Source organism: Vulpes lagopus, chromosome 5 (assembly GCF_018345385.1).
Source record: "Vulpes lagopus strain Blue_001 chromosome 5, ASM1834538v1, whole genome shotgun sequence".
Lineage (NCBI taxonomy): Eukaryota > Metazoa > Chordata > Mammalia > Carnivora > Canidae > Vulpes > Vulpes lagopus.
Window position 1 is genome coordinate 21,997,282 of NC_054828.1, and position 24,968 is coordinate 22,022,249.

Consider the following 24,968-nt stretch of genomic DNA (forward strand, 5'->3'; position numbering starts at 1 on the left):
GTATGTAGTTAGGGTCCTTTGTTTGCACTTTTGTCTTCCAGGGATTGCTTTTTGGAATTTAATTTTGTCTTTCGGTTATGTAAAATATTTACAGAATTTAGAAGTCAAATCAACAAAACCGTTCATTCACAGAACGTTGTTCTCCCTTCACCTGTCCACCCCCACCTCCAGCACTCTTCCTTCCTCCTCATTCCCAGGTCTTCTTTTGGCATGAAGCTTGCAATTTCTGTTCTAATGGTTCCCCTAATAGTATTAACTTTATAAAAGTCCTTTGGCTTTTTTCTTTTTTTTTGCTGGGGAGAGCTCCTATTGTCTGTCGATTCCCCACTTTGAGCAGCATTTGGAATTAGCTGGTAAGCCCTTAGCACTTTTCCCTCCTAGCCCCCAGCATCTGTGTTCAAGTCACATTCCTTAATCCTCAGAGAGCACATTGTACTTCTGCATCATCTCTCTGTTGCCCCCTGTGTTTCGATGGTCATGATGTCTCTGCTGTTTGAATGCATCTCCTGCCTCCCTTGTATTTGTCTGTCTTTGCTCAGGGCAGATGTATACTGAATGCTCACTGGCACATTTTATGCTGCTGACTCTCCAGTCCTCTGGCTTCCTGCAGCAGTTGATCCCCCATCAGGTATCCCAGCATGGGGGTTTGAGAACACTGTCCCTACACATTGATAACAGTTCATCCGCAGCTTTTATGCCTGAAGACCACTGTGGCTGGCCCTAAAATCATTGACTCACACTCTTTCAATGAGAAACTTAAATAAGTTGCACCATTATTTTTTGCCATCAAGCATTGACAAAAATCGGATGACAATCTGAATTCCTCTCCCTTTCAGTGAGTTAGCCTTTTGTCTTAGATGCCCAAGGAGGTTTTCCTTGGTTTAAAGCTCCCTTTCTCATTTTTGCCACTTACTGGCAGATTATTGCTGGCGAAGGCCCCTTTCCCTCCCAGGCTTTCCAGTGGTTCCTGACAGAGGTTTGGAAACTCTGACTTTCATGACCGTACAACCCCCTTGGCCTCTCTCCGCGGCTCCCCACAGTCTCATAATGTATATTGGCTTCCTGTATAGTTGGTGCTGGTTTGTCCCCAACAGCTCTCACTTCTGGGTTTGTGGGATGCTGTCACTTGATGCTGTTGTCAGTGTTGTCGGTGCGTTTTTGGTTTTGTTATTTCAATAGTTTGTTTGACTTGTGGTAAAATACACATTAACATAAAATGTACCATCCTAACCATTCTTTTTTTTTTTTAATTTTCTTATTATTTATTTATGATAGTCATACAGAGAGAGAGAGAGAGGCAGAGACATAGGCAGAGGGAGAAGCAGGCTCCATGCACTGGGAGCCTGATGTGGGATTCGATCCCGGGTCTCCAGGATCGCGCCCTGGGCCAAAGGCAGGCGCCAAACCGCTGCGCCACCCAGGGATCCCCATCCTAACCATTCTTAAGTCTACAGTTTGGTGGCATTGAGCATGTTCACATTGTTGGTCAACCATCACTACCATGCATTTCTAGAACTTGTCATCTTGCAAAACTGAAACTTTGTCTTCATTAAGTGCCGACTGCCCCTCCTCCTCCCTGTGGCAATGTCATACTTTCTGTGGTCTATGATTTTGGCTGTTCCGAGTACCTCCTGTAAGTGGACTCATGCAGGATTTGTCCTTTTGTTCCATGGCTTACGTCACTTAGCATAATGTCATCAAGGCTCATCTATAGTATAGTGCCTATGTGTCGGAATTTCCTTCCTCTCTAAGGCTGAATAGTATATTCCATTTATGGATATACCACATTTTGTTTATCCATTCATCCACTGACATTTGGGTTGCTTCTGCCTTTTGGCTCTTGTGAACTGCTATGAACTAATTGTTCTGTTTTTATGAGGAAGCTGCAAGATTAAAAAGACTGCATGCCACTATCTTCTCAGATACTTTGGTTTTGGAACATTTTAAAGTAATTTTTAAAAATTTAATAAATTTACATACATACACTTACAAACATATTCTACATGTAAAACCTATAAGTTTAAAAAGTAAGTAGCAAAAAAGTACTTGCAATTTAAAGCACAGAAGGTAGGCTGATTTCTGTAAAATGTTAGGACCTCCTTCAAATAAATAAGAAAGAAAACGAATAGCCCAATAGAAAAATGGATATGAACAGATATTTCATAGAAACTGAAATCACCTGTCTTACAAATGTATGAAAAGATATTTTGTCTCACTCATAGAGATGTGCAAATTCAAAACTCACTAATATGTTTTCCATTCAGATTGTTAAGGATCAGAGGGCTCAAGGATACTCTGTTGAGGGTGTGGGGAAATGGACACTCACAGATAGCACTTCTGCAAATGTAAACTGCCTATGGGAGGACAATTTGAGAATCTCTCTCCAAGTTACAAATTTGTGTCTAGAGGGGTATTCTATGGATCTAACCACAAAAATGCAAAATAACTAATGGAGAAGATGCTTCACGATCACACTGTTTACTTAAAAAGAAAACCAATGACTCAGATGCTGTCGGTGGAGGAATGGTTGAATGCACTGTGGTCTAGAGGGCTGTTGGGATGCTGCAGAGCCATGAACGAGAACCAGGGACTTTGTGTGTCAAGGCAGAAGGATTTCTGAAAGACACTGGGTTAAATATGTACAGAGAGTACAGACAGTACTCTGTCTTTAGTGCTATTAAATGGGGGGGAGTTTGCTTATAAACACATAAGGTATTTCTGTGGCTACCCCAGAAATTGATAGCATCGGATTATCTCTGGAGCAGTGCTGGCAGTGGGAGGGATTAAATCCCTTTGAATATTTTGAAATTTGAGCTATATGAATGCATCACTTACATTGTAAATCTTAAAAAATACATGTATATCAGTAAAGAAAAAAAGATCGAAGAGCAAGGGGGCTTTTGCCTTCAGAACATCATTTTTCTTCTAAACAGCCATGTGCTCCTATCTCTTAGTGTATCCTTTGCAAGGGTTTGGACCTGTGCTTTGGGTAGGTTTCGTTATGCATGCTGAGTTCCTCAGGCCCTCTTCTCTTGCCTCTTCTCATGCTGGCCCCCACCATCCGCACCTTTGGAACTAACCATTTTTCCTGCTTTGCATGCTTCCCCATTAAATGGCTGCCTTCTGGAGCATGGCTTCCAGTTTGCATGTCACCAGACCCTTGCTCTGGGAAGGTGATGGGTGCAAGGTGGAAAGGTTCTGTTTTGTACAGTTGCATTAATTGGGTTTCGTAATTGGAGGATTTCTCAGAGCTTCTAATATACTAATATCCATGTATTATATTTTTATTGCTATCTTTCTATGAATTCCCAAAAAGGGACATATGTAAAATACATTATTTTATACATTATGGATTTGTTTTATATATGTAGGTGTGTGTATATATGGCATGTAAATACTTTTTACATATATATTTTACATATCATTTACTTATTTATTTTAAGATTGATTGATTTGAGACAGAGAGAGAACACAAGTGGGGAGGAGGACCAGAGGGAGAGGGAGAAGCAGACTCCCTGCTGAGCAGGGAACCCAATATGGGGCTCCATTCCAGGACCATGGGATCAATGACCTGAGCCAAAGGCAGATGTTTAACTGACTGACCCCACCCAGACACCCCATATCAACATTTACAGTAATACACACACATATATACATGTAGATATGTTTCCAAACTTAATCAGGATGGATTGCCTTTTGAACAAGGAGAGAATATCATGGCTGCTTAGGTGGGATTACTGTTTCACCCAGTGTGTTTTGGGAAAAGTGTTTCTATTTAGGCAATAATTAAGTAAGAAGAGTTTTTAAAAAGCCTAAAACCCACCACTGAAGTATGTATTATAGGAAAAGGTATGAATACAGTTTAAAGTATAACATCTGTACCAATTTTTATTTAAAGTGTTGTACTCATTTTACAGGAATGATATGTAGGTACCATATATCCCAAGTCTTCTTCTTATAGAGCATTATAACCAGAAACTTATAGGTAGTCTCATGTCAAGAGTAGGCTGTCCTCTGGGTTTGTATCTGGTTGGTAATGACTGTACCTGGTGATTTGTTAACAACAGATACACAGTTATTCTCAGTAGGAAAGGGGTATGCCCACCTACCCTGCCGTCCTGAAAATGAGCCCACTGGCAAAGCGGAAGTGCTAAACCCCTGAGGTGGGAATTGGGGGATCCAAGCCTGATCCTAGAAGTTGGCTTTTCTGCCCTTAAAAAAACCTCATTCTAAATCAAATAGAATAGAATCTTCTGTTTCACAACATTTCTAGTTACCCAAAGCATGAAATTTAGAAATATCAATTCAGAAATAGGATAGTAGAAACAGAAGTTTTGACTTCAGTTTCACTTTGCTCCCAGAATATACATGACCTCTTACACCTGGCTCGTAGGAGCCCCCCATCTCTGTGCTGAGTGAGTGGCATGACTTAGACTTAGAGCTCTATTTTGCTAATTTACTCTCTTGGCCTGGGACTTCTAATAGCTACCTTACACCAAGGGACAAATTAATAAGTTAAAAAGACAGCTAAAGATTCCATTGAATTAGTTCTGATGCTGGGAAGATAAACAGACTTTCTTGTTCTTTTTCCTCACATGGCCATCCTCCTTGTCCTGCTGGCCAACCTGGCCCCAGGTTTATAGTCCGCATCACCTGAGTGGAGTGCCAAAGGAGCGGTCAGTCATAGTAGGCAGTCTGGAAAGGAGACAGACTTTCAGAGCACTGGGAATTGGCTATGCTTGCTAAGGTTTTTGATCAGGTGTTTTTAGGTCTGTCAGTGGTTTTATGTATCATCCATGGTTTGCCTCTAGATGCTTATGTTCAGGATGATGGGATCTCTTTGCATGCTGCTTCTAAGTCTACCTAGAGTGTTTGTGGACTAGAATGCAAAAAGTAACTCCATATTCTTAAAGATTGGAAGTGTTTGCATAAGTGTTTTTTATTTCCCTTTAGGAAGGGAAACAGTAGATGGCATTTGAATACTGCAACCACGAGGAGTAAATTGTAGTTTGGCTGATTTCTCATCACAAGGCCAGGCAGTGATCAAGAATTCTTCTACTGGAGCTGCTGGGTCCTTTGGATCCTTTTTGCTAAGTGGATAGTCTTTATCACATCTATTTCTGGAAATGGAGCTGGCATTCCTGTATAACAGAACCTTGACCCACCCCTGTCTGCTTATTGTTGGGTGTATATTGTTAGGCCACAAATGGCTGCTGTCAGGGAAGAAAGGTAAAGGTAAGGAGATGAAAAAGCAACCTGCCTTTCTGACTTCTCTCAAGGAATTTCTATGGGGACAGGAAAGGAATGCTACATTTTGAGAACTCTTCAAAAGTACAGCAAAAATTCCTTTAAAAGCTGATGTGAGGAAACAGGATTCTTAGCCTCTAGGTTCCAAGTCTCTTCTCTCACTTCTTCAGTGAGTAACAGTATTAACTGCTTGCTGTATAACTGTGCGACTCAGTGAGTGGAAAGAATTGGGCTCTAGACTCCGAAAGATCTATTTTTTAAACCCGGCTCTACCAGTTATGACTTCACTAACTTTGGGCTAAGATCTTAATATCTCTGAGCAGCAGTATTGTCTCAATACCAAGACAACAGCTCTTCAGATCCAGAAGCACTTCCTGAATGGCAGGTGCTATGCTGGGGTGTGGGGCTACAAAGAGGAATAACATATGCACTGTGCTTCCAAGGAATTCATGGCTCATACAGCAGCACAGTGGTTGGAAGGTGGAGGAATTGAACTCTCAGGGTCTGAATCATGAGTAGAATCTTTGATCATGTGAGGGTGACAGCCTGGCTGTAGGATGGCGCCAGTATGAACAAAGCAAAGAGACATGTCCTAGGGCTACTTCCGGCAAAGGATGGATACCTGCATGTCCAGCACTGACCATGTTGGATAGCAACAGGGTGGAATCGAGACACCACAGGAGAGCTTTCTGTAGCGCACTTTGCTGTTACAGGATGTCACAAGAAAGAAGTTCTGTGGTCAAGGAAACCTTGGTGGTACTGACTGAAACAAACAGCACCTTGACAACAGGAATTCTGACTGGTGTGCGACTATGGATCATGCAGCTCCAGGAGAGAGAATGCACTGCATTTTCCCAGTGTGGGCTGGGAAAGCATGAGGGTTTATCTATTTTGATTAAATGGCATTGGCCCTGTGCTCTGAGGGATACTCAGAAGTGAGGTGTCAATTCCAGAGGAGTTGGAAGCAGGGTGAGCAGCTTCTGGACCTCCAGAAACACTGGAGCTGTTGATATTCATCTGAGCATCCAGAGGTAGAAGCCCTCACTGCTGTCCTGTGAGTTAAGGAAGAGGAGGAAGATCAAAGAACACATTTGGGAAGGAAATGAGATTTAGGGGGAAGATCTGAGGAGAAAGTGAGGGAGAATAGTCAAATAGTGAACAGCATTATTTCAGGAATGAGGGGGTTGATTGACACACACACGCCCACAAATATATTTGTCTATATTGAAAATAATTTCATATATGCCATTTTTTTCTTTACCTTGGTTGGAACTTCCAGTTCCTGTGTAACCACGAACATTTGGCTTGGGTTCTGATCAGAAAGCTTCTCCTGTTGTGTTGGTTTTAGGGTGTGTCTAAGAGATGGATTAAACCTGTCTTTCCTTGCAGGTAATGTACAGAAGGATTCTGCAGCAGGCGGGGTTTATACAGTTTGCACAGCTTCAGTTCCTGGAAGCTAAGGAGCTCTTCAGGTAATTTGAGGTGCTGGTGGCGAGCCTCCCCTCATGTCCCTCTGTGGCCCAAACCTTCATCTTGATTGGGATGCCATGATTAGAGTGTGCTCAGGGGTGATGGGGAGGCTTGTTGACAGCAGCGCCCGCCACCGATGCTCATTCTCCACCCCCACCCCTTACCCTCAGTTTACCTGCCCTGTGTCTTGAGGAGGGTAGAAGCTAACGAGTAGGTGCCCATAGCAGGCCCGTGGAGAGAGGAGAAGGGAATCCTGGAGTGAATTCACTAACATGGAAGATTCCTAGGAAAATGCTATTATTTGCTCACCTTCCTTTTCTTCAGATATTTTACAGGAAATTAGAAGTTTAGGAAAAGAGCAGGTGCCTCTGGGAAGACCGGTAGAAACTGCTCCTTCCAAAGACTTTGCACGGAAACCTTCATAAGGACAACTTAGGATATAATTTTTCGGACTAACCAGACTAGATTCGACACAGTTTAGAGGATAAAGTGTATAACAAAGGTTCCGAACAGATCCTTCACATCCAAGTAGCAAGCAGAGCAGAGCACGACTATAGCATGCCATCCGCAGTCCATTCTGTGGGGCGTGGACTCAGCCCAGGCCCGGCCTCCTGCTCTGGTTGGAGGAGCACACTTCTGAGTATAGTCACTTAGCAAGGAGTGATGCCCTGAATAACTTACATGTATGTGAATTCTGCGTGCTATCGTCATCTGTTCCTGGCAGGGTCAGCAGTAACTTGGGGACTGAGGTAGATTCTTTGTCCCCGTGGACCTAGCTCCTTTCTGCCCTACCTGTTTTAGCCAGGTGGTGTCAAAACCCTCCTCGGGGTCACGGGACTGTCTTCTTCTCGTGAGTTAATTTGTAACAGTGGGCGAATGGTCATCATGCATTCCTAGAAGAGTTCAGACTGTGTGGCAGAGTAAGTGGAGGGCCTGCTGGTCATTAACATGAGGTTCCTGTTTCTCATGCTTCGGCCCCTTAATAGCTTAAATTGATGGCTGCTCAGTTTTTGTCAAAAATGTGACCGACACTTAATACTTGAAGTAGGCATGTCGAAGAGAAGCGTGATTCCACTTTCCCTTCCGGTGCCCACGGCAGATCTTGCTAATAACTTGTGATTTTTTTTTCTTACTGATTTGAGACCTATCCTCAGATTCTTTCTCAGTTCAGAGCTAGAAGCCACAACTGCCAACTAATCCTGGTCGGCAGCCTGGAGAGAACCTGTTTATGATGCACGTTGTGGGCCACACGGTCTGTGCCTCTTCCTCTAGATGTCTTTGTGTCCGGTCAGGTCAGCACGTCTCCCATGAAGCTGACTTGGCCCCAGTGTCACAGCCAGAATGTCAGGGTCACACTGCACCCTGCTTTTATGGCATGCCCATGTGGGTCTGGACTCTGGCTGTGTGTCCGTTGGGCAGCAACGTGGGTGCCGCTCCACGGTGGAGGTGGAGTGCTTTGGGGGCAATGCACAGCATGGGCTTAGATCAGGATTTGGCTGGAAGCTTCCAAAATTGAGAATCATACCTGTCATCACCTTTTGGGCTGGATAATCTGTTATGGGCGGCCTCTTGTGCATCCTAGGAACTGTGGCCTCTCCCCACTCAGTGCCAGTAGTACCCTCCAGTGGTGACCAGAAGTATCTCCAGACATGGAGAAAAGTCCCCTGGGGAGCAAAACTGCTTCCGTGGAAGGCCATGACTTTAAGCAGAAGAAGCAAGGCAGCAAAGCCTAAGGCATGAAATGTGTAAACTAGGGAAATGATGGGTGGTGCAGAAGCATCGTAGAGTGGGCAGGATGGTGGAAGCCAAAGCTATAAGATGACTTCGAAGGAAGGCATCTCGGAACAGTTTGGTGAAGCATCAGACAGACAGGCTTAACATCTGAAGGCAACACAGCAAGTCTTCCATCGTAGTAGTTCCCAAAAGCAGCTACTTAAAAATCTGGATCTCTATTTGACAGAAGACTGCTTTACTTTTAATAGTATCCCAATCTTCATTGTTGTACATGGAAATAAATTGGTTTTGCATTACAAAAAAAAAAAAAAAAAGCATCAAGGAGCATCAAGGAAGAATGCCGTGCTCAGAGGTCTGAGGTTTGTCCTCAAGAGGCCCAGCAGCAAGGAAGGTGGAGTGGGGAGGTGGCAGGAGTGGAAGCAAGGAGAACCAGAGGCCGGAAGCTGGGGAGGAGGAGAGGCTGTCAGAACTTGCAGGGAGGCGGGTGCAGTGAAAGTTGCAGGATGTGTAGACCCCAGGCCCTACCTGGGGTTCCCATTCATGTCGGGGGCCCTGCAGCTGTTTCCATAAGAGGGGCCCACAGGTGGGGCTGCTCCTGGGCCAAGGTTGAGGTCTGCGGCTCCGTGATGTTGCCGTTGTCATCATGGTGGACAGGATGAGTAGGCCTGCGAGCACGGCGGGGCCTACAGGCAGTAGAGGTAGGACATCACCAGATGGGTTCCCTGGCCTTCTGAGGTTAGGACACCACGCGGCTGTTTGAGTTGTGGCCTAACCTTATGCTCTGAGAGGCCGTCGAGAGTCAGCAGAGCAACAGCCTCATGAACACTCCCATGGCTCCTGTCCTAAGATCTTTGATGAGGCAGTTGTAAGTCATGTCTGACAAAGTCCCTTTGTGGGCCATTGAGCAAACCTGCTTATAATTTGGTGCCAGGACAAATGTTGGTTTCAGAAGGACTGTACTTTGCCTTTGACCAGACAGTGCTGCGTTCCCTCCATATTCCTTTCTTGGCCTTGGTTTCCATGGAGTCTGATGCTCACTTGGTGTTCAGACCACCTTAGGTCTTGATACTGGGCATCAGCACTGGTAGTGTCTGTATCTTTCTCTGTGGTCCCCTCATGCGTTCTTGGGATCATGTGCTCTGCTGGGCTTGCCAATTAGGACTTACCCACACATCAGCTCCCCGTTACTGTGTGCGGATGTGCACGCCCCCTCCCCCATGTCGTTTTGTGTGCCTATGTGTAGTCTTTCTCTCTTTTTGCTTCATTTAGTTTGACACTGTAATTGCAGAAGCGGCCAGCTTGACGTCCGGGAGCTGATCTCTCTGTACCCCTTCCTGTTGCCCACCTCTTCCTCATTCACACGGTCCCACCCTCCTCTCCACGAGTATGCAGACCTGAACCAGCTGACACAGGGGGACCAGGAGAAGATGGCCAAGTGTAAGCGCTTCCTCATGAGCTACCTGAATGAGGTCCGCAGCACAGAGGTAGCCAATGGCTACAAAGAGGATATCGACACGGCCTTGCTCAAGCTGTACGCAGAGGCTGACCATGACAGTCTGCTGGACCTCCTGGTCACTGAGAACTCCTGTCTCCTAACAGACAGCGCTGCCTGGCTAGAGAAGCACAAAAAGTGAGTGTTCCCTTCCCACATGTGGCCAGGGGCATCGTGAAGGGGGTTGGGCTGTTGTGAAGCCAACACAGCTGGTGGGTGTGAGTCCCCAGGACACTCATCAAGTGACTTCCATGATGTCATAGTGACATCCCCGCACCCCTCAAGTTAGATCACCCTTGGCACAGTCTGCAAACAACTAGAGAGGTCTTGGAAGGCATTAGCTCTCATAGCAACTCTTTTTTTGTTGTTGTTTTATAAGATTTTATTTATTTGAGAAAGAAAGAGAGATCAGGAGAAGAGGGAGGGGCAGAAGGAGAGGGAGAAGCAGACTCCCTGCTGAGCAGGGAGCCCAACACAGGGCTTGATCCCAAGACCCTGAGATCATGACCTGAGCCGAAGGCAGACGCTTAACCAACTGAGCCATCCAAGTGCCCCCCATAGCAACTCTTTAAGGTTAGTAATTACAGCCAGTCAGAGGCCCAGTTAGTAAATGAAGGGATTCTTAGCATTCATATCCATACTGTTCCATGTAAAACTCTCCCATGGAAGATGCCACATGCATGTTGGTGGAATTAATAGCACACTTTAGTCATCAGTAGGCCAAATCGCACAGATAGATAGCTGTCTGGATAAATAGATTAAAAGGGAGACTTCTTGATCTTGTTGATAAAAGTTTATGGCTTTGAACTCTGCCTTCATAATGAGCACGAGTTGGTAGACAGCCGCCCCCTTGCCTGACACACAAGGGCAGTTGGCCATAGCACCTGGCTGGGTAAGAGCCGGTAGCTTCTCCATCCTGGGCAGGTATGGGGTGAGGGGGGATTCTTTCAGAAGTGTCAGATGATCTCTAGACTGCCTTAAGCAGTAAGGTTCTTCATCTGTGATTTTTGTTATGTATTTGAAATGTAGAAGGACGGATGCAGTCCCACGAGAATCTTAGGGGTTACAGTATAGATCCTGTTCAGATGGAATAGGGGCTCAGGATTGGTCTCCACGTGGGTGTTGGCCCTTCCCAGCACTTTCCCTCCATTTCCCAGACATGCTATAGAAGGGAATTACTTTGCTTAGGAACCAGAAAACCTCACTGATGCCTCATAATCGTGGCTTGGACTGGTAGGGTCCAGAGAGTCAGTATAACTTCCTGAAAGACTGAGGAAAAGAGGAGGGGATGAATAGTTGGGTACCTTGAGAGTTCGCTCTCGGAGGGAGGCAATCCAGGATCCCCCCCTGGCTCAGCTTGGTCCATCACCGGTCCATCACCAGGAGAAACTGGACAGGGAGCAGGACGTTCCTGTGGAACTTGGGAGGCTGGAGCAGCTCATGCCCAGGCAGTGCCTGAGCTACTGCTCACCCTTCCCACTCACCACTGAGGAAATGGGGGGCCAGGCAGGCTTTCCACTTGCTCAAGGCCACATAGTCCTCAAGTAACAGAACCTGAATTGAACCTTGGGCCTAGATACCTAGGTGCCCTCCCTGACCCTCCTGGACTTTCTGTTCTCTGTAACAGCTGGGCCCTGTGGGCCTGCATTGCTGTCGTTCTTCAGGCTCCTGACACCCCCTTTCAGTAACAGCTCTGATGACACACCCTCCAAATATTCTTCGACACTTCGTGATGGGTTGACGGTGATCATCTGAAAAGATATGAGATTAGATTAATATTTGAGGAAATTGTAAAACAATTCCAATTTTGATTCTCTGTAATATAGTTATTTTATTTTTTGGCTCATCCTAGACTTGAATATGATCCTTTTTTGGAAATTGATAGGGCAGATTCTTTTTTAAGATTTTATGTATTTATTCATGAAAGACACAGAGAGGCAGAGACATAGGCAGAGGGAGAAACAGGCTCCCTTCAGGGAGCCTGATATGGAACTCAATTCCAGGACCCCGGGATCACGACCTGAGCCGGAGGTAGATCCTCAGCCACTGAGCCACCCAGGTGCCCCAATAGGGCATACAGTTTAATACCAGAGTAAATAAACAGAAATGAAGATCTTGTTGTCCTTGGAAATCGGTTTTTGAACTCCTCGAACACAGGCGATCGGGGGCTGTCACTGGGCGGGTACCACCCACAGCGGGTGGTGGGAAGAGGGTGTACTTACCACCTTGTCTCCTTTCAGGTATTTTGCACTCGGACTGCTCTATCATTATAATAACCAAGATGCAGCTGCTGTTCAGGTTAGTTCAAAAGCATCTTAGCATGACTTAAAAATCATTATCATTTAACTTGGAAAAGAAATGCACAAGTTGACAGAGACCACTTTTGCCTGACCCACAACTTTTTTTTACTGAACGAATATAATACTGTTTTAGAAAGTGAATTCCTTGAGAAAAGTCAGTCAGCAGTTTTCTTTCGTCTTCTTTCAAGGACATTATCAATATTGAGGTTTTGAAATTTGAGGAAACAAAAGTAAATGATTTCTTACTGAGCCACACGGCATATGACATCACTACCTTACTGGGAAAATAACCCTGCAGATAACAGTTTGTTTGTGATTTCCACTATCAATGACAATAACTATTGCCATGAGCAGGGTAAATCATTCTCACTCATCACCTGGGACAGAACGAAAGCTGATGAAGGCCACTTGCTTGCCTGGGGTCACAGCCATGCTCAGCAATAGAACAGGGATGTGAACCACTGTTCCGGTGGCCCTGGCCGTTCGTTTCTAGGCTCATATCTCGTCTCTCCTCCCAAGTCTTGTGACTCCTCAGGAGACACTGTCCCCTTCTGTCACTTGTTAGCCACTGGTATCACTCTGTATTATAGTTTCCTCATGGGCCTTTTTTATTTTGTTCTATGAGTGGCCAAGAACATTAGCAGTGGTCACAAAGCTAAGGTCAGCCTCATGACTTTGGCAAAGCCACACATGCAGTCACTGTCATGGTAATGATATGATTGTAGATGAAGTTAAAAAAAAAAAATGGGTTTCCATCAATACATACCCAGTGGCTGAGTAGACTTGAGTGTCAGGGGCAACATTTTTATACTGTAAAACACACAACCCTAGGAATTACAGCTTGATGTGAGCATAATAGTAACATCAGCAGAGCTACATAGGAGGGATTTGCAAAATCGAAGTGGTACGAAAGATATCTTCATATATGGTGGGATTCTACTGGTTAAAAAAAAAAAAAGACATATTTCTGTGTGTGATTAGCTTATTTGGTTTGAGGAATTCAGTGTTAAAGAAACTGGTATCATGAGAAAGGTTCACATGCTGATACCAGAATCACAGAGTTGACCCTGCCAGCCCTGTTTCTTGGGTTTCGTGCCGGTGGTGGTATGGTCCTGAAGTGCAGCGCAGCAGGCGGGCAGGTGGGTGGGCAAGGTACAGGGGATGTGGTATGGCTGTGGGGCAGCCTCCCTCCCCCAACCCCAAGGTTGCTGCATCATGATGCAGCCTCACTCTGGGTCTCTGGCAGGAAGCTTGGGTTGACATGGCAGGGAAGTTTCTGGATGATCTAGTGAGGGACTGTTACTATTAGCAGCTGCCATGAGCCCTGGTGCACAAGACAGCACAGTAAGGGACAGAATCACTAGTATTTCCGAAAGCACAGTGTCTGCCTATGACAGTCCACTGGGACTTCAACGGCGAGGATTCCCGAGGTGGGGAAGGTGGAAACAGCCCCGCTGGTGGAGGCTGGTGAGTTTCCTCCTCTGGGTTGAGATGCTGTCAGTGATTGTTCTATTTCATGGAGAAACCTTTTTAATACATCTACCACTTCCTGTGTTTCCTATTTGCATTACTGCAATACCATTAGGATGGAAAGAAAAAGAATCTGGCCCTTTATCTCCTTGGTTTCCTGGGCCACGTCTTCCCCATCGTTCTGTTTCTCTGAAAACTTTAAAATTGACACAAGCATTCAAAATGTGTCCTACTACTTTCAAGTCTCAGAAGGCCAAATGAGTGAGCGTATGCTCTTGCTTAGATAATCCTAGAAGGTATGTAACCTTCCATTTCTCTTTCTAATTTTCTCCCCTCCAGCTGTGGGTGAACATCGTGAATGGCGACATTCATGACTCCACTCGCTCAGACCTGTATGAATATGTCGTTGACTTCCTCACCTACAGCTTAGACCAGGAACTTGTCTGGAAGTATGCCGATTGGGTCCTGCAGAAAAGTGAAGAGGTTTGTGCCTTATAAATGCCTTTTTCTTTTGGGAGGAGGGGGTGGCTGGCAAAAATAGAAAGCTTTGTTTCCAGTGAGACACAAGCCATCACACTGTAGCCTCAGCCTGCCTGTCATTTGCTCCCTTCTAATACATCTCAGTGTGCCCCTGGCGTGCCAGCCCTTAGGAAAGTCTTGCATCTCAGTCCTGAGATGTGCTGCTTGGCATATCTGTCTGAGGCAGGCCACTTTTACAGAAAAGCAGAAAGCAGAGCCAGGTCACCTTCTTAGCGTCTTTTGAAAAATGTGTGTGTGTGTCTGTGTGTATGTGTCTGTGTGAATCCCCCTGCCTGACCAAGTGTGGCACCTCCATTTTTGGTGGGCCGGAGCAGTATCAGACTGTCCCCTCGCAGGGCGTGGTGCCCCTGCCTGGGCCATAGCAGGCCACCCCTTGTCCTGTCTCTGTGCTGCCACAGCCCCTGGCATGGAAGCTGTGGGTCTGGAGGAGGGAAGGAAGCTGCACGGGACTTGCCATCTTCGAGGCCAAGAAGGGACAGCAGAGAGGGGGTGCTGGTGGCTGGTGGCTGCTCACTCCTGGGGGCAGGGGGCGGTGTGCAGCAAGCTCAAGACTCCTTAGGGAAGCCCCAGAATGACTGGAAAAGAGTTAATAATAGCATCTCAGTTCTCACCGTTAAAAACACATGTTTCCTTGGCTCCCCTTGGAGAGACAAACTTAGCTTTCTGATGGAGGACCTTCATCATGAACATAGAATTTTCTGTGTGTCACATCTGCCTTTCTAAAATCTCAGCTAGGGTCTGTGTTCCATGGTGCCATCTGAACAGGAAGGTCCAAGCCCTTGTGCCTCGTGTACTTTTTCCTTCATCTTTACCTTGTCTCTGTGCACACGCATAGATAATGTACCCAGACACACTCACGCACACCTGCAATGCAGACTCAAAGCTGTGGGACGCTTTGGGCTCTTCACAGTGCTGACGGATGGCATCAGCAGATAATCCCTAGAATTCTGTGCCTGATGAGGTGCCAGCCGCTCAATGCACATCACCTCTTAAATGCCACAGCAACGTCAGGAGGTGGCAGCTACAGACAAGGGAATTGAAGCTCAGCTTTGGAGACTTCCCCCATGTCGTGTCATTGGTACAGCACAGACAGATCCAGGCTTACAGAACTGAGATCCAGGCTAACAGAACTGAGAATTCATACTCAAGGGAGCTGTGCTGTATTGCCCATGAGGGGGGTGGTGTGTGTGTGTGTGTGTGTCAGTGTGAGATAGAGTGAGCACACATCAGTGCCTGGAGAGGAGCAGGATGCATTTACTTCCCTGCTTGACCCATTAGCATTTCCCTGGGAGATGGAGTTGCCACAGTGAGCTCCATTTGACAGGTACAGAAAGGCAGTCTGGAAACTTGCTCCAGACTGGCCTTGGATCTGCACAGATGAACCACATCACGGATACTAGTGTGCAGAGTACTGAGTTTACAGGATACTCAGTACTGTACATACTCTGTCACTTACTGTTCAGTAAGTGGCCATCCTTGTTTTCAGACGATCTTAATAGCACAAAGCCAAAGCTTCTTGGGTCAAAACCTGCTACCAATAAATGTTTCTTTCTTTAATTTGTGACCCTTTGGGAAGAAGTTCCGACTAGATGTATGAGTAGGTTTCAGAGTTTAGGTCATCTTTCCTGCCTTTGTGTCATGCTCTTTGGTCTCTGTCAGAGTCCCATCCTGCACTGATTTTCTGTATCCCTATGTTTTTGTTTTTTGTGGGGTTTTAAAAGATGTATTTAGGGGATCCCTGGGTGGCTTGGCAGTTTAGCGCCTGCCTTTGACCCAGGGCACAATCCTGGAGTCCTGGGATTGAGTCCCGCTTCGGGCTCCCGGCATGGAGCCTGCTTGTCCCTCTGCCTGTGTCTCTGCCTCTCTCCCTCTCTCTCTCTCTCTCTCTCTATCATGAATAAATAAATAAAACCTTTAAAAAATTAAAAAATAAGATTTATTTGTTTGTTTGTTTTGGGGGCTGCAGAGAAAGAGAGAGAGAGAGAATCCCAAGCAGGCTCTGTGCTGAGCATGGAGCCCATGCAGGGCTCGGCTCAATCCCAAAGCCCTGAGATCACAACCTGAGCCAAAATCAAGAGTTGGCCACTTAACCAACTGAGGCATCCAGGTGCCCTTCTGTATCCTCTATATCCCCTGTATTGACAATAATATTACCCAAACATAAATGGGCAGTGCTCAGAATAAAGAAAAGGTGGTGTCTTGGAAAAAAGCCATAACAAAATTGCCATTCTTCTTTCAGGTTGGAGTTCAAGTTTTCACCAAGAGACCTTTGGATGAACAGCAGAACAGTTTTAATCCAGACAGTATAATCACTTGCCTTAAAAAATACCCTAAAGCCCTTGTCAAGTACCTGGAACATCTAGTCATAGACAGAAGACTGCAGGTGAGCACCTCCAAACTTAGACTAACGTGTGCAGGGCTGCCCGGTCATAGTAGTGACCTAAGAGATAGAGGTGGACTAGAAGGCTTGTTGGCAGATGGCTCTAATGCAATATTTTAGGTGTAGGTGTTTGTTTGGTTTTTTTTTAAGATTTTTATTTATTTATTCATGAGAGAGACAGAGAGAGAGGCAGAGACACAGGCAGAGGGAGAAGCAGGCTCCATGCAGGGAGCCTGATGTGAGACTCAATCCCGGGTCTCCAAGATCACACCCTAGGCTGAAGGTGGCGCAAAACTGCTGAGCCACAGGGGCTGCCCAGGTGTAGGTGTTTTAAATGTTCTAATGTAGTATTTTAAATGCCCTGTTCCCAGGATGCTCAGCCTGTATTTGTGGATGGCCTAGGGCGCTGGAGGTTTCTGCAGCCTGGAGCGCATGGCTTTGTCTCTATCTTCCTTTGTTATTATCCTTAGGGAAATGAGGGAAGCTTCACCTTTCTGGAAAGTACCTAAATCCTGTGGCCCTCACTTCTCAAATGAGAAGCGACCCTTTTGCATTTTTTCTCACAGATCATAAGTCTACCTTCTCTGTATTGTGGTTTCTCTGTATTCTGATGTTTTCATTCAGTGAGCATGTCCTGTTAACTGCCCCAGAGACCCTGCCCCGCTTGCCTTGGCGCAGTCCTGATCTTGGGAGCACCTGCTGGCTGGGGGAGTTCCCACTTCCCGCCTACAAACACTGTCTGTCTGCTTGGATCCCCATTTCCTGCAGAAGGAAGAGTACCACACTCACCTGGCCCTCCTCTACCTGGACAAGGTGCTGCAGGAGAGGTCCGGCACCAACAGTAAAGGTGTAGAAGCGACAGAGACACAGGTGAAGCTCCAGCACCTGCTCCAGAAGTCCGATCTGTACCGAGTCCACATCCTGATAGGTGAGGAGTAGCCCACTAGTCTCTCCCTGATCCACTGCACCCAGCAGGGAGGGTGGGAACAAATGAAGGCTCTGGCACAGCTCCTTGTCCTGAGTCCATGGGGTGATTCCTTGAGCCTCCTTTGGCACAAAGTCAGCCTTCCTGGAGGGCAGAGTGAAGAAACAGACATTGGCCCTTTGGTCGGTGACATAAAGCTGCCCCACTGGGTTTGGAAGTCTGTGTTACTTGTTGAGCATCACATCATTTAGACTGCCTTATTTGGCTTTGGTGTGCTTAAATCATAGTTCCTTCTGATGGCACCAGTGTTTGGGCGAGACCGTGCCAGCTGGCACTGCCCCCAGCAGCCCACTCAGGCTGCGTGAGGCTCCGAGCCCTGAGCCGTAGGAAGGTAGGCAGGTATCTTGGATGGGAGCCTGGTTTTCATTCCTTGGGGTGCACAGCCCATGGTTTTTGTGTTGTGGAAAGCGCCACAGAGCAGCACAGTGCCCATGCCTGGTACAATTGACGAGTTTCTTAATGTATTTGACATCGTAGAATTTTCAGATTTGTTCTTACTGGGATTAATAGTGTATTTCTGCTTAACAGCATTGACACTGTTTTTTGACCATTAACCATAGTCACTTCTCATTATTCACCATAGTTATATTCTAAAAAGTCTCCATGGACACTGAACCATTCTCCCAGAGAAACATAGAGGCAGGTTCCTGCAAACTGCTGATCACAACATTTTCATCAGCCAAGCAGTACATACCCTTGTTTTATGAGTGTTTCTGTGTAAAGACACCTTATTTAATAGGTATTGTTGATCCATGAACATGGAACTCAGAGCCAACAGAACTCTAGCTCAGACCTGAATGAAGCTTAGCTAACACACACGCTTTCCACACAAGGCACATCACAACCTGCCTGTGCTTGGAAACATTAGGCCACACTTCAACACTGTGCTGGAGGCCCATTTTAGGGGGCAGTATTACCAACAAAAAAGCACAAAAATGCAAAAATGGTGGCACTGAGTAAACCACGAGAGGACTATTTGCAGAATAAGGGCTGCAACTAGAAGACAGAACATTGATTGCCTGATGGGACCTTAGTGGGAAAAATGCGTAGCAGGTGGCTCAGATTGTGTGCCACCCTGCACATGTCTGCAAATAATCATAAAAGCACCACAACTGCTGATTTTGGAGTTACGGAGGAATTTAGACAAGCAGGCAAATTCATGAATATAGGATCTGTGAATCACGAGGACTGGTTGTATGTACCAGACCCAAGTCGGCATGTTTACTATGATAGGTGACTTGGGGGTGGCCAGCCTGGCACAGTGTGATGATAATTCTTGTGCAGCCTGCCCTTTCGGGGTGGCTAAGAATCTCATATAAACAGGATGACAGATGGCAGATGTGGTTTCTTAACCATCTTTGCACCTGTCCCGTGCCTTAAACATGGTAGCCACTTAGTAATTATTTGGTGACCGTTCCTCACGCGTCTGACAAGAATGCACACTGCAGCTTCTGTGTTTAGTTCCCTGGGCGGCATACATGGTACAACCAGTTCTTTGCTGCACAAGTCTGCCATGCGCTTCCGGCCTGAGTATGGTCAAGCTCCAAAGGCGGGAGGCCTATAATCTGAGTATTAATGTTGGCCCCTGAAATATCTTTCACAGCAGGAAAAGATGTCCCATTATCTTCCTGTGTTACAGGGGGACTGGAAAGCAAAGGGCCTCTTTCTCCATGAGACACAGCCCACGACGGGCAGGGCCTTGGGCAGAACTTTCTGTGATGGTGCCATTTTACTTATAGCCTAAAAACTTGAATGCAGGAGAAACAAAAGAAGAGCTGTAGAGTAACGTAGATAGGGATTTTTGACAACATGAACCCATACTACTTTATGTGAAATATAGTTTAAATTGAAATAAAGGAGTTCACCACACATTTTTTGCCAGGGATGGTTAGTGTCTGAATTTAAATCAGTATAGTTTCTTTCTGCTGTTGTTGAAAGTTCCCAGACTGGGAAAATAGGAACAATGCTGGATTAATTGGAAGCCTGGAGCCGTGATGCTCATGTGTCACTTGGGCCTGCTGAGATGACAGGTCATTTGTTTTGTTCAGTCACTAAGCATTATTAAAAATATGTATTCTGCAATTAGGCACTACCCAGAAGTAGGGCCTAGCTGCCCCACTGGGAGCACCCCGATCTGCAGCATGGGGATACCTGCGAGCCTTGTATGAACCGTCTAGGTAGCCAAGTGTGCTTTGCCCTTTCTCAAGAGGAGGGCATGGGGCGGGCAGGCTGGGACTGGCTCTGACTGCAGGCTGCTGCTGCACAGACAGGATCCGGGGTGCTGGCCTCCCCATGGAGAGCGCCATCCTGCATGGGAAGCTGGAGGAGCACGAGGAGGCCCTGCGCATCCTGGTGCATGAGCTGCAGGACTTCTCCGCGGCTGAGGACTACTGCCTGTGGCGCTCCGAGGGCCGGGACCCGCCGTACCGGCAGCGCCTCTTCCACACGCTGCTGGCCATGTACCTGCAGCCTGGCCCCACCGCACCTGAGCTGGCTGTGGCCGCCGCCGACCTGCTGAACCGCCACGCGGCCAACTTTGACGCCGCCCGGGTCCTGCAGCTGCTGCCGGGTGGCTGGTCAGTGCAGCTCCTGCGCCCGTTCCTGACCGGGGCTGTGCGGAACAGTGTGCATGCCCGCAGGACCACGCAGGTGGCTCTGGGACTGGCCAAGTCTGAAAACCTGATCTATAAATACGACAAGGTGAGTGCCAGGCCCTGGTGGCCGAGCCAACCTTCTTGACATCCCCCCCGCCCCCCCACCGCCCCTGGGGCCATTGTATTTCAGGTAGTTACCTGGGAAGGTTATTCTTTGTCAGTTTTTTTTTCTGCATCTTTGACACCTTGGACACATGATTCACCTCACGTAGAAACTGGGGTGCATGGAAGCAGAGGTGGGAGCTGGGCTGGAGGGTGCTATTTTTCTCCCCTGTTAGAGAAGGACATGCTGGACAGCATGCGCCCAGCAGAGGGATCTTTCCTGAGTGAGAACCTGACATGGTTCTCCCATGTAGAAGCCTTTATGACTCTCCAGGGGAGGAGTTGAGGCCTGGAAAGTCCCCTCTCCTCTCCTTTGGCCTGGCCCTCTTCACCTCTCCCTGCTTCCCCAGGACATGTGGAACCTCCCTGATGTCATGTGTTGTTTCATATACACAGCCTTTGTACCTGCAGTTCCCTCTGAGATATTCTTAACCTTTCCTTTTGGGCCTGGTGACTGCCCACTCAAAACCCAGTCTTAGTAGTTTTTCCTTTGTGAAGCCTTCATGTCCCTTCAAGCAGGTAAATTCCCCCCTTTGTCTACCTGCATGTTCCGTGCCCGTGTCCATAACCGTCTCCCTTCACTCTTAGACTCTGGGGTCTTTGAGGGCAGGAAACTTCTTCTGTTTATCTTGGTATCCCTAGAGCCAAACCTGGCATCTCAAAGGTGTTTAAGAAATGCTTGTTGACGGACTGATGAAACTGAGTACAGGGTGCTTGCCTGGGCTGACACCAGTGAACTGTGTGAAAAGGCTTTTTAACTTGCTGAACTACTGTCCTGTTTATGAAACAGTGTCTGAGGGAGGTACAGCCCAGTTTTGTTAGTTACCTTTAAACAGATGAGAGTATATTTCCCAGGACCAGGGAGGACCGTGCCAGTCATCGACCATATGGCTTTGACTTGTTTGCAAATGAGTGGACCAGAGAATTAGATGATCTGTCCGACCTTCCTCAGCTCCGACACAGTGGGACTTTGCATCAGATGTTTGAGAGAGGGTCTGGTTAGCAATGCCTTGACCAAGCAAATAGGCAGTACATTTGTAAAATAAGAAAGCAGTTTTATAGCTTTTTTTTTTTTTTAACTTCTCTAGTTACTTGGGACATTTTTGTTAATTTTCACCTCTAGTGTTCTGTTTTGAGAGGTTGATGTGAAAGCAGTCCTCAGGAGTAGTAACAATCCACAGGGTAACGCAGATGTGCTCTGGTGTCACTGTAGATGACAGGGTCCTCGGTGTTTATTTCTCTCTCCTTTGTTTTATTTATTTATTTATTTTTTGCAGATGAAGTTGAAGGGAAGCTCAGTTCAGCTCTCGGACAAAAAGCTCTGCCAGATGTGCCAAAACCCCTTTTGTGAGCCTGTATTTGTTAGATATCCAAATGGTGGGCTCGTCCACACCCATTGTGCCGCCAGCAGACACACGAACCCCAGCTCCCCCGGCCCTGGCACTCGGACCTGAAAAGGCCCACCGAGGGCGTGAGGAGGACGCTGAGTTCTTTACCAAGCCTGCTGGGTGCAGAGAGCGGAAATCCGCTGCACTAGTGTCAGCCAAGATGAAGGAGTGACATCTGGGCGCTGGGGAGACTTGAGTCAACATGAAACAGGGGCTCTTCACTGCTGACCACTCCACATTGAATGTACGTGGAAAACCTCGGAAACAGAGACACGTCAGGGTTCACCCACCCCAGGACATAGTCACCCCAAAGAAATGTCTGCTTAGAGAGACAAATGAGCCTTCCCTGCACCGTCCAGACCAGCTGGATTCCCCCTCCCCGGCGCCCCAGTCTTCAGACATGCTTTGGCACTGGAAATGTTTGCTTCAGGGTGGCACGGAGATGAAGCTCTCTCCGCAGGGTGAGGAGCACAGCCTCAGGGGGCGGGGGTGCTGTCTGTGTTGGGATCACCTCGGGGGCTTTGCCTTTGCCCTTAGAAACGGCTCACCTTGGGGAAAGGCTTTTCGTTCTTTCCCAGTTCCCAGCTGGCCACCAACCCCTGAAGGGTCTGCCTTGTTTCCCGAGCACCCTCACCCGGGGATATCCGTGCTTCTGGCTGCTGCACCAGCAAGGACCCACTGGAAAGTGCGAGAGCCCCAGGAGGGAAGCTGCTCGCCCCACATGTGAGAGGACAGCAGACAGGAGCCCCCGGGAGGCAGGCGGGCGCCCGGGTATCTTCTGTCCGTCCCTGTGCTGTCCTGCCACCTGCTGATTCGAGACACCGCGATTGATACGTTTAACTAATGGTTTTTATTTGAAGTTCCGTCATCTCTGCAGTTTTTCTCGCATTTAGAAATTCATCTGTCGTATCCATTAGAGACATTTTTTTCTTGTTAAAATGTACCTCCAACTGACCACTCGGGAAATGAAAAGGGAAATGTTATGAGCACAAGCCGAGCAGCATTTCACGAGAGGCCAGTTTTAACCTCGCACCCTTAGCGGGGCAGGCCATGGGTGGCAGCTGCCCCCGCCTGTGACCACAGCGTCACCCCTTCCTGCCGGGTGCTTCTGCACACCCCGATGAGGAAGTCCAGTCAGGCTGCCTTACCTCCCAGCACTTTAACGCCTGCTCTGAGGTTTCCTGAACACACAGGAGTCCCTCTTGCTCACCACAGACCGGGGATTCGTTATGTGTTTCTGCCAAACATCGCAGAGAAGCTGAAGCTATTCTTATTTCACTGCCCTCTCTTGAAATTTCTTCATTGGGATGAATGATTCTATTACGAACTAACACTAAACACTGTGCCCCTCACCCCTGCCGTGATGCTGGGAAAGCAAGCACCTGCTTGTTATGTGTCACAAGAGAGGACCCTGGAATATGGCCTCTCTCCATCGGCCCCAGCCTTGCCGAACAGGGGCAGAAAAGCTCATGGTCCATTCTCAAAACCATGTTTGTCTGTACTAATAATGGTCAGTATTCTTCTTCCTTCTGTGATTCTAAGTGGCTCAAGAAAGCGAAGGCACCCCTGCATTCTTCCCTAACTGTGTCTCCATCTAAAGAATAAATGATGAAGAACTTCTCCTGGTAACTCAACCCCATACTATGTCAACAGGGATGAAGTCGCAGCCCAGTCATGAGTTTGACCCTGTGGATGACTATCAGGGAATGGTTGTATTACTGTGCACGTTATCATTATACCTGACGAGACTGCATTACTTCCTCAAAGAAGAAGTCCCTGGCACATGCAGTATCACACTTCTGAAAGCACTGTTTCACTGGACACAAAATGGGTAAAATCTGGAGAGCGCCTTGTGGTTGCTCATTCCTAACTTGGGGACACTAGTCTCTGCTCTCTCTGAACATTGGTCATTTTTTTGAAATGTTTGTCATCCTTTAGAATGACGGGGATTAAAGTTGAATCATCTCCCGTGTTCAAAATCATACCTTGCTCCCATCTTTCTCTGACTCCCACAGGCCCTTTTCGCAAATCAGATTTTTAAAATAAATACATGGTTCTTTCTAAAGGCCCGCTGTTTTGTGACTGTGACATTGAATAGAACAGTTAGAACATTGCTCAGCCCCTTTCTCCCCTCATTAGGTCCTATGTAACCATTCTAGTTAAAACAGCATGAACTGAACCCAGTTGACATTAATATTCTATGGGCAATACTATTGAATTTTATGAACTGTTTCTCCGCTGTTGCCTGTCAGATATTAATGTGGGAGTGTCCTGTAGGGTGTGGAGCATATGGCCTGAGGTCAGAGCCAAAAAGCTCATGCCCACAAGCTTGGTAAATATGCTTGCTTATGTCAGGAGTCCAGAGCAGCTCAGGTGGCCATGGGGTTGCACCGTCAAATTGATACCCGTCACACAACTAGGGTAGCCCTTCCTTTTTGCTTGCTCTCCTGTGGAAACCTGTGTCCTTGCAACTTTATCCTTCACCCCTGGTTGGGTCCCAAATACACAAGATGTACAAATGTAAACTTGTTGATTTTATTAAAATTCTTTTAATTCTTTGTTCTTTCTGTAATTTTTTTTTTAATAAAAATTATCTTGGCGAAGTGATGGTTTCCACTTGCACAATACCTAGCCAAAGGTGTTCTGGAACTTACCTGGACCTTATGGCTCCTCCCAGCACCTGCAGGGGACTTGCATTGGCCGCCCCTTAAATTCTTTGATATTACTTTACTGAATTTTAAACGATCTACATCTGAATTTATCTCCTGCATATTTTCAAGGTGCCCCTTGACATTTGTTACCTTCGCATCCATCATACCCTAAGGAATTTAGCAGAGGAGATTTCTGGTAACTTCTCACATCCTTCATCTTTTAGCCAAATGCCCTTTAAGTAAGACTGTGGCCCTTATATTTCTAACTCTGAACATATTCAAGGAATAGAACTTTTTTATTTCTTTGTTTCACCTTTTAAATTTTACTTCATCCCTAGAATTTTTTTTATAGCAGGTCTTTGAGAAACCCTGTGGAATGAATTTCACCATGTGTTCCCTGGTTGCTCTTTTTCATTCCAGGCACTGTGCCAGCCCTGAGGAGAGGCTGTGCTCTAACCCTATTCTGCATGCCGGCTGGGCTGGTAAATTCCAAATACGTGTGGCTGATAGTAGAGGTGAGATGTTAGGTGTCATCTGTATCTCAGGTTGAAGGAA

At 46.8% G+C, this 24,968-nt stretch overlaps 1 protein-coding gene across 1 annotated transcript in view; it reads left to right on the forward strand.

Annotated features, from left to right (window-relative positions):
• The window catches only part of TGFBRAP1 (transforming growth factor beta receptor associated protein 1), a 63,335-nt gene extending 39,015 nt beyond the window's left edge, over positions 1 to 24,320 (forward strand). Inside the window, exons 5-12 of the mRNA XM_041755821.1 lie at positions 6,637 to 6,719; positions 9,740 to 10,081; positions 12,184 to 12,241; positions 14,053 to 14,196; positions 16,493 to 16,636; positions 17,402 to 17,561; positions 19,885 to 20,318; positions 21,652 to 24,320. Of these exons, the coding sequence (XP_041611755.1) occupies positions 6,637 to 6,719; positions 9,740 to 10,081; positions 12,184 to 12,241; positions 14,053 to 14,196; positions 16,493 to 16,636; positions 17,402 to 17,561; positions 19,885 to 20,318; positions 21,652 to 21,828 (1,542 nt within the window). The 3' untranslated portion in view covers positions 21,829 to 24,320. The remainder of the gene's footprint in view (positions 1 to 6,636; positions 6,720 to 9,739; positions 10,082 to 12,183; positions 12,242 to 14,052; positions 14,197 to 16,492; positions 16,637 to 17,401; positions 17,562 to 19,884; positions 20,319 to 21,651) is intronic.
• Positions 24,321 to 24,968: the final 648 nt, after the last annotated feature.